The 9,812-nt window shown below is 43.7% G+C and overlaps 1 protein-coding gene across 1 annotated transcript; it reads right to left on the bottom strand.

Annotated features, from left to right (window-relative positions):
- Window positions 1–2,344: 2,344 nt before the first annotated feature.
- Window positions 2,345–9,691, bottom strand: dnajb6a (DnaJ heat shock protein family (Hsp40) member B6a). Its single transcript, XM_085388573.1, has 8 exons — window positions 9,484–9,691; window positions 7,059–7,165; window positions 6,519–6,628; window positions 6,291–6,356; window positions 5,628–5,738; window positions 5,345–5,488; window positions 5,029–5,233; window positions 2,345–3,154 (listed from the first exon to the last, which is right to left on the bottom strand). The coding sequence occupies exons 2-8, from the start codon at window positions 7,121–7,123 to the stop codon at window positions 3,049–3,051; spliced, it is 807 nt and encodes a 268-aa protein (XP_085244699.1). The 5' UTR covers window positions 7,124–7,165; window positions 9,484–9,691; the 3' UTR covers window positions 2,345–3,048.
- Between the last annotated feature and the right edge of the window lie 121 nt (window positions 9,692–9,812).

Raw genomic sequence — 9,812 nt, 5'->3', positions numbered from 1 at the left:
TTTCCAAAAGATTAACTAGAACTAAAACTTCTCTATGACTGCACTGTGTGTGTGTGTGTGCGTGTGTGTGCGCGTGTGCGTGTGTGTGTGCGTGTGTGTGCGCGCGTGTGTGTGCGTGTGTGTGTGCGTGTGTGCCCTTACACAGTGGTGGCCTTTCCTTCAGTAACTCGGATTAACAGGTCATTCATGGCAAAAGACTGTGACATGTGATCACCACCAGTAGGATGATGTTGCAATACTCACACAGAACGCACTGAACATACTGAACATCACATTTGTAACAGAAAGGATGAAGCTCAGCAGACAGAGATGAACTTCTTCCTCAAAAGATGTTGATGTGATTTCCTGAAGCTGGAGGATCACAAGGAGCTACCTAGTTAGCTCACTGCACTGGTGGTTGAACTGGTTGTGTGATGCAAGCGTAGCGAGTTTCTCTTTCACCTGAGAGCAGCTGGAAAGCAAACAATCTGTGGTTGAGCTCTGACACACTGCTGCCCTCTTCTCTGCAATCTACCCTTAAGCCAGTTAGTCCTAACAGTAAATAATGCAGAGCACGGCCAACGTGATGCAGCTGATATTGACAAACTCCTCGATACTAATCAGATCTCTGAACACAAAGACCCACAAACACAAAGTTATGTACATTTTTGCTACAAATACATAAAAATAAAATTTGGGGACAGGAAACAGGGAAGCACAGGGAAAAATTCAACACACTTGAACCACAAACTGTAAAGTATTCATTAAACTCAATGGATCCATCAGCCGCATGGAGGAACTGGACAATGTTGTCCATCATATACTGGAATGATGAACTGACGTGACCACAACAATCATAGGGCACCGTCTGAAAGAACGTCATCCACCTCTGGCAACAATAACAATATCATTCAGTGGAATTCTGTATATGATAAATGGGATCATTTAGATAAACAGACCATAACGTACTGGGCTTTGAAAAAGACACAGATCCAGAGAATAATTTCTTGTCTGACATCAGTGACAACTGTAGCTCAGGAGGTAGAGCAGCTCATCTACTGATCCGAGGGTTGGTGTTTCCATCCCTGGCTCTCTTGGTCTGCATGCCAAATATCCTTGGGGAAGATACTGACCGTAAGTTGCTCTGCGATACATCCAACAGAGTATCAATGTCTGCGAATGTTAGTAAACACTTAAAACCATAGAAGAAAGTGCTTGGGTGAATGTGGCATGTTGAATGAACAAGAGGCTGTGAGGTCAGTTCCTTGATCATTAATATGCAAATCCTGGACAGGGAGGAACGCTGGTTTGAGTGAGGAACCAAGGAGGCCATTTACGTGAAAAGGAAAAGACCATCTCTGAAACGAGGAAGATGTACCTGAGGGTCCATCTGTCACCATCTTACAATGCTGTGATTGCAGCCATTCCCCAACTCTGTGTGAATGCTACTCACCGTCTTTGATCAGTGGTCATGACAAATTGCATATTAATGATCCAGGAGCTGACCTCACAGCCCATTGTTCATTCAGTGGGCTGGACCAGTTGTGCAAATGTACTGTTATAAGGTTGGAAACCTGCAGTCAGCTGAGACCGAAGAAGCCACCTGGATGAGTGACGAAATGTTTCTCCCACTGAAGACGTCCAGGTGGACAAAATCGACCTCTTGGGATTTACTTACCTGGAGGATTGAGCATGCATAATGACAAACGCATTGAATGTTTTTCAGTGTCGCACAGGATGTTCACGATGAAGAAGACAGTTCTGGACAGCTGCTGCTGTGCCAGTTAAAAGAAAAGGATATCCCCCTGAAGGTGCTGGTGCAAACAGATCACGTCAGCAGACAGGTATGCTTCTTTCGTTAGGGGACTAGAGTCATTTGGCACAACCAACATGTTTTTGATTTTTGTTCTAACATAAAATAAATAGTCAACTCTGAGGCAGCTCAGAGAGAGAATGTGGTAGGAATATACTAAAATACTTGATGTACGTTTTCACTGCGGTCACTAATACCCCTTTAAGGTTTAAGACTAAATGTGTGGCCTGTTTTAGCTCCAAAGAGGAAGGAAACCACAAAGTTCAATGGGAAGATTCATTTTTCCTCGGTTCTCAGGCCGAAGATGTGATGTAATCCAGGCCTGTGTAACGACGAGTAAATCACTAAATCTGCAAGCAAGGAATTAAACTACTGTAAACTATTTCATGGTGGTACAATCGTTATAATACTGCTGACCGATACACCTGAGAAACTATTCATTTCAACACAGACTGAATAAATAAAGAGACCAACGAGTTTTTAACCACGATGGACACTGAAACAGAAGCTGTTCATCTAAATCCCTGAAAACTTAAAGCCAGAGCCAGCGAATATTTCAACATCCTGAAAACAGGATGAAACTCAAGATTTATTGGTTTACAAAGTACACAAAATTCCTTCCATATTCATTTGTCATTTATGGAACGCCTTCCATCAAAAGCTTTGACATTAAGACTTGACATCAACAGGTATACATGCATCATTAAATAAACAGAAACACAGGTATTAGAACATATAAAATTGCAAAACACATCCTACCAGCATTGTGTTTTTAATAAAAATAAATAAATTAAGAATCGGTTAGACACGCAATAAACGTGGGGTGCTGGGATAGAAACTTCTGACCCACGTTTCGAAATGAGAATCTTTTTTTTTCCGATTCAGATGAAAGAGCAAAGTCACGCCTCGTTGTGGATGACGCGAAGCTCAAAGTACTGAAATGGGGAAGAACATCAAAACAATACTGTGGTCCCAAACGTTAAAATAACACCACCCTGAGCAAAAATAAAGGACGGCTTCGATTCATAGACAACAACTAAATGCATAGAAAACCCTTGGAGTCAAAGTGTTGGTTAACAAATGAGAGTCAGCAGGGGAAGGACATGAATGGAACAGCACAACGTAAGTAACCAACTAATGAAACACAGCTATTATTACATTGTTTTGTTGCTTTGTTTATTCCACTGTGAGCTCAAGTTTTATTGGGATCTCGGTACTGAGGTAACACGTCTCCAGTGGAGGATGTTTGCGTGTCTTCACTTGTGTTCCAGTCGCAGCAGCTGCTCTTTGCCATTAATGGTTAATGAGCGTAGCCGGCCGTCCTCTTCCACCTCAACTCTCTCCTGACCGTTCTCTACAATTCTGCAGAAACAGAGAGCATTTACACCATCTTAATCGTGAAAATCCGTTTACACGTAAATGGGAGCAGCATTCGTACCGCTCGTCTGCTGGTGCAGTGTTTAGTCTGCTGAGATGTTGCTGAGATGATGATTAGGCCGGTGTAAACATGAGTCTAACTAAGCCTCACCTCCTACTTCCTTCCTACTCTCCTTAACTCCTGCCTACACTTCAAAAAAAGAGCTGTTTTTTTTGCACACTGGGTTTTTTGGAAACTTCCCTCCAAATTAAATGGCAAAAGTGTGTTTGGCTCTTTCTTCTTGATGCTGTTGTACTGAACAAAGTGCTGAAAATTACACCGGAAACACTTCTGGCTGCTTCTATACACCGATTCAAGCAACGGATCTTTTCCACTCCGAGGTCGCAATTTGACAAATGTTTCATGGTAAATGGTTCTTATATAGCGCTTTTCTGCTCATCTGAGCACTCAAAGCGCTTTACACAACTAACATTCACACACATTCATTTGGGGTTAGTATCTTGCCCAAGGATATTTGGCATGTAGACTGCCAGGAATGTGGATGACCGGCTCTACCGCCTGCTACAGCCACCCCATGTTCATGTTGGTTCAGTTTGAAATGAAACCATCCATTTGTCCTATGCACTGATTTGATGTGTCGTTTGCAGGCAGAAGTTGGAATTGATTTAAACCAATAAAAAAAGAAACTGTGTGAATGTGAGCACCTGTATGGAAAGTGTAACCTGCACACAGGAACACCGTGAAGAGTTAAAGGCACAAATGTACAGGACTGGTCCAAGTCTCGATTTTAAATTCACAGTAAGACTGTCCAAAAACATTCATTATCCATCATCTATCAGACCACGTTTAGATCATTTTATAAACATCAGGGATTCAAAATGCAATAAGCCACGTCTGATGAAACTGTGACTCTGTGGAAAGGTAAGAAACAAAAAATGTTAAATAATGGTAAGTAATAAGGCGACCTTAAACTGGCAGAAAGCATGAAGCATTTATTCATATCATCTCCGATCATCTGGCTTTTGCGATGCAAACATCCGTACACGGTGCTGATAGCAGTCAGGAAAAACCTGTGGCAGAAAGCTTAGACCTTTTTCTGATTGATACGATTTCCACAGCAGTTCACAACTATCAGTGACAAACGTGCCACTCAAGGGGTCCAGAACAGAACTCAGAAAACATAGAGCCAGTTATGTTGTTGGACATCCACACAACAGGTTACATGCACTGGAAACACTGGAAATCTTCTGGGTTACAGAACGCGAACGGTTTGTTTACATCAAAGTGACTGTAAGTATAAAGATTGTGGGCTTCTTCCCGCTCACAGACCAGGAACACATGGACATTACAAAGATGGCTGCCATGTGATGAGACTATTACTACAAGATCGCCGCTGTACTAAACCTCAACCAACGTCTGCAAAGCTGATACCAGGAAACCTTCAGCCTAATCTGACTGATCTCAGCTGTGATTAAAAAGCATTCAGTTTTCATACAGTACATCCAGCTGAGGACGTTCCTAAAATTCCTCAGAATTCCTCTGAGAATCGGTGTCGGCCAGCTGCTCTCGCTTCATTTTTAACCTGTGAAAAGCTGCTCAAACAGCTGCTTCCCTGACAAGTGATGCATTGAAAGGCCTCACTGTGTTGCTACACCAGGACGCGGTGATTTGTGTTCATCTCTCATTAAAGTTCGCACGACTGTTTGGTTTAGAATTGGGCGACACGGAAGCTGAGCTCACTGATGACACCACAGGATGGAATAAAGATTTGTGCACGATAACTAAGAACACGTTAACCGTACGATGCACATCACTGCTATGTGAAGATTTTGTCACATGCTATCTGGCAGGTCAGTACCTTTTAGTAGTGATCTTCCTGCCGTTGACGGTCTTGGTGGAGGTAGACACAGATCGAAAGTTGCCCATGCTTCCTCCACCTCCTCCTCCAAAAGAGGTTGATGAGAAAGAGGTGAAGCCGCCTCCTCCCATACTGCCCATTGTTGTCATGTGACCCATGTGACCGATATGACCCACGGCGCTCATGGAGCCAAAAGAACCAAAGGCTAAAAGTAAAAAGTTGATCTGTTTAATTCATTTAAGCAAAAGATCAACGTTGCCAACAGTTTTGGAGCCACTCTGCAGCAGCGGGAGCTTTACGCTGGCTAACAGCTTACCTGGGTCAAAAGGGGAGAAGCCGGCACCGAAGGCTGGGAAACCAAAGCCCCCCAAAAAAGGGCCACCTGTCCGGCTACGACTTGCCCGGCTTTGGTGCCGCCGGCCACTACCAAAAAACGAGTCATCACTAAATGGATCTGCACCTGAGAGGAGAAAGAGTCAGAGCGCAAGAATAACTGAGAACCACAGCAGGAGGCCCAAAGTCTTCAAACATGCAGCTCAAAGCTGGACGCAGTCACAGACTCAGTGATGCAGCTTTGTTCAGCTGAACGGAGGTCTTACCAAAAAAGTCTGCAAACGGGTCTCTGGCACCAAAGAATTCCCTGAAAACATCTTCTGGGTTACGGAACGTGAAAGGTTCATGGAAATGCTCTCCATTGTGGAAGTGCGCCCCTGAAACATCAAGTCAGTCAAAAGTGATGTTAAAAGTGTACATCCGGCCGGAGCCGGAAAATAATTCCAATTCCTTGGAATCGTTAAATCTGCCCGCCTAACGATGCCGCTTATCAGGTCTCGCACTCTCACTATGATCAGCTGATTTCGTGTGTCGCTGGAGGGAAATAGTGACGCAGTCTCCAGCGTGGACATTCATTTTTATTATACAAAAGGATGAGAGTGCATGAGTAGTGTACTGCATTACTTTTAAGAAAAGTGTGTGTAATATGTGCAGTAATGACTGAGTGATGGGCCCAGCACTGATCACAACAAAGAGGGGAAGCACCTCCAACATGCACAAACATTTGAAACACAGCATGGAATTATTCTGTGGAAGGGAATTGATAACGGGAACTGGAAGTTCCATCCCTCTGTGCACGATTTGACAATCTCCATGGAAAATGTTAAAGTGAACGCGATCACATCGTAAAAATGCTGTAAATGTGATCTCGTGCCAGTGTTCAAACCAAGCAAACAAAGTTACAGGTGCATTTAAAAAGAGACGCTTACCTCTTCCACCGTTGCTCCCTGTCAGCCCCTCTTTGCCATAACGATCATATATACTCCTCTTGTTTGCTAAAACAGGAAAGTGACAAGTTTCAAAAGCTGAAAACAAACTGTGGGAGAACAGTAATAAATACAATACAGAAATACAAGGATCACCGAAGAGACAGTCGTGTGTTTTCACTGAGTCGACCTCAATGAAAACACACCGTCACACACAGATGTGATACAAACCATCAGACAGGACTTCATAAGCCTCCGACAACTCCTTGAACTTCTTCTCAGCCTCCTCTTTGTTCTCTGGGTTTTTATCTGGGTGCCACCTCAGGGCCAGCTTTCTGTACCTGCACACCAGAAGTAAAAGGTGCTGTTGCAGTGAAAACAATGAAAGCATGGCTTTTACCATCAATGAAAAAGTACAGACGTAAAAGAGCAAAACATGAGCACTTCTGATCTGAATTTTCTGACCAGATTTCAAAGTGAAATGTGCCGCCATGTGCCAGCTGAAGCCTCGAAGCACGCAGCACAGCGCTATGTTACGCGTCACGTTATTCATGTACATGTCAGAGGGGAAACTATGACTCTTCTCACAAAGGATAGTTCATTCAGCTCCCAGGTGGTGCAGATGTGACGCAGCTCTGCAGCATTTACCTGTTAGCTTGAACTCCTTCAGCAGTTTATTAATAAATAACCAGACACAGCCTGAGAAAACTGCAGGCGATGGCATCTCTGTGCAGGTTCTCAGCTAGGACCACATTTAAAACTTCAACTCACGCTTTCTTTATGTCATCTGCAGACGCATCCTTCCGTACTCCTAAAACCTGGTAGTACTCCACCATGATGAGTGGATGACTGGAGAAACTTCAGAGAGCCTGGTGAACCTGAAACAGTGAAGACAGCCACTGCTTATTAGCTTGATCGACTTAGCAGTGAGAAAGTCTGCAGAAATGTTGAATTCATGCCTCTCTGGAAGACTTTGGATTTGAGGAAGTCTTTTTGTGGGATCGCAGTCAAACAATCAATTTGTTAAGAAATGTTCCAGACCGAGCCGAGTGCCTGAGATGTGTTTGCGTGGCAGCTGTAATAAGATTAGATCAGATTCTCTTAACAACAGATACGAAACTACACTGGCTCCTTCATTACCTTATTCAGCAAAGAGGCACTTCCAACGTGAAGCGCGTGTTGCATTAGTTTCTAGAGAAACCGAATGCTTTAATAAAAGTCAAGATGAATCAGGTTTCAGAAGTATAAACAGCTGGGTGCTGAAAGGAATTCTGTGAAACTCCACACAGAAATGGTGGTGCTGGTTCCCAGGATGTTCCTTCTGTGAGGCAACAGTGCACCACCATGCTGCCTCATAGGATTTAATTACTTCCAGGGTGGAGTACTGTAATTTGTTATTATCTGAAAAGTCTTCAGCTGATCCAAAAAGCTGTACTAAGAGTACTGACCGGGACTAGAAAGGGAGCGCACCCTTCTCATACTGGCTTCCTGTTAAATTCAGTGCTGAATTTAAAATCCTGATCCTCACATACAAGGTCTTGAATGATCAGAGCGGATCTCAACTTGAAAACCTGACAGTACCGTATGAGCCTGATAGAGCCCTTTGCTCTCAGGCTGCAGGCTCACTCGTGGTTTCCAGGATGGCAACTACGTCCTTTGTGTGACTGTTGGGTCTTTACCCACAACACGAAGCTGTTGTTGTGATTTGGTGTTTTAGAAATAAAACAGAATTGAACTGAAATTGAAAACTTTTTTAAAATGAACATTTATGCATTTCTCTGGCACAGGGCGTTTCCAGGGGTAATGGGTGGGACTGTGTGATATGGTGTTTTTATGCTCACTGTACACAGAGCGTGACGTGACATCAGCTGGTGCTTCGACCTCTTGACTTTTGTAACCTGGCACGTTGCGCCATGGCCACTGCAGCCGGGTTGAAGATACGATCGTGTTGGTTTTTATTACCATTTTAATGATATTCCAGCTCAGGAGTTAAAGGGGAACAGTTTAAAAAGTTTGCAAAGTCCTTGCTTCCAGTTGCGACTTCTTCTCTTCCAATATCAGCTCTCATGTGGTGGTATTATCTGAGGCGTCCTGCGCCTTAACCACGGGCAGCAATAGAGCAGTACAGAGGCTATACTGCCGCCCTTAGCCCGATCCCTGCTCTGGTACAAAAGGATTAAAAATAAAAATGACATTATCAACAAGAACCTTTGTGGTAATTTTTAAGGTCCCACCTGGTGAGAATTTAGTTAAAATAACAGGTTAAAACTGGCCCAGTAAGTGGAACTCTTCCTTTAGAGAGGCAGCGAGGATCACAAAGCAAACATGAGCGAATGCTGTTGATGGCTGTGGGACACTGAATCAGATGCTGTGTCATAAGGTGGAAAAGGGCTCCCCCTGGTTCAGTGTAGGCAGGTTATGAGGTCTTCTGATCATTTTGAGTTATAATTCTGTGGATCAGTCATAATGTTGTACTTTATAGTTAGTTTTCATTTGGACTTTTTAATCCAGTTTAATTTGGAGAGCGGGCTTGCTCGCTTCAGTTTTATTGGTTGTAAACGTTTCGTTTCAGTTACTTTAGTTTAATTTCAACCTTAGTATTAGTCTTATATATGAGCGTTATTAAAGTATGGAGGGCATATGCCGTGATTCAGAAAAATCGGTGCAGGTATTACAACAAAAAACAGAACTTTTTGAAAGCAGCGCCACTCTTCAAATTAAAAATAACTGAAAGACTTTGACTCTTCCGAGCTCCACCTTTCAGTATTCTGAACATAAAGATGTAGTTCAGCCCTGTGAGCCCCTCCTGTGCACAGACGTGTGGCCTGAACATGAAGACCAACAGCTGTGTCTCGACTTTTATCTGCCAGCTACATAAATAGTCTGAAAACAGGCAGACTGAGAAGATTTAAACGTAAAATGGAAGAATGCCTTTCAGTTACCATCTGAACCGGACGAAAACTCACTGGGCTTCACTTCTCTGAGCGGAACCCAGAGTAGCTGCTGCTACCCGGCTAACAAGGGCTGAAAGAGCCGCTAATGGTAACAGCGAGAAGACTAAACATAAGTATATTCAACAGAAAGCGACCTCACTGAAACACTACTCGTACCAGTAGCTGCTTGGCGAACCTAAAGTAAGCTAGCTCTGGCCGGCAGTAAACAAAAGTCGCCATATCGTGAAGGCTATCAGTCTTACCCAGCGGAGGATCGGCAGCCTGCACTCTCAGTCGGTTTGTCGAGCAGACACACGGTCTGATAATTGGGACGTGACAGAAACTAAAGAGGTTTATTCATCTTCAGCAATCTGCACATTCTCAGATTTAACACAACGTCCTGTTTCTTTCTTCTTCCCCGCCTCGCGTCTTCTTTAGCTACGACGCTTAACAAGCTTAGCGTCTCTATACCGCCGCCCACCGGACACAGGCTGCATAGCTGCTGACCACTCGCTGAAGTGTCCAGGATTTGGACAATCATTAAACATTTCCAAACAGACGTATGGGAATTCGTCTGTCGTATACTTTTACC

This window comes from Rhamphochromis longiceps, linkage group LG18 (genome assembly GCF_057381845.1).
Source record: "Rhamphochromis longiceps isolate RC_006_pf linkage group LG18, R_longiceps_female_GT1.1, whole genome shotgun sequence".
Lineage (NCBI taxonomy): Eukaryota > Metazoa > Chordata > Actinopteri > Cichliformes > Cichlidae > Rhamphochromis > Rhamphochromis longiceps.
The sequence above is the reverse complement of the archived record's forward strand: the minus strand, read 5'-3'. Positions and strand labels throughout refer to the sequence as shown.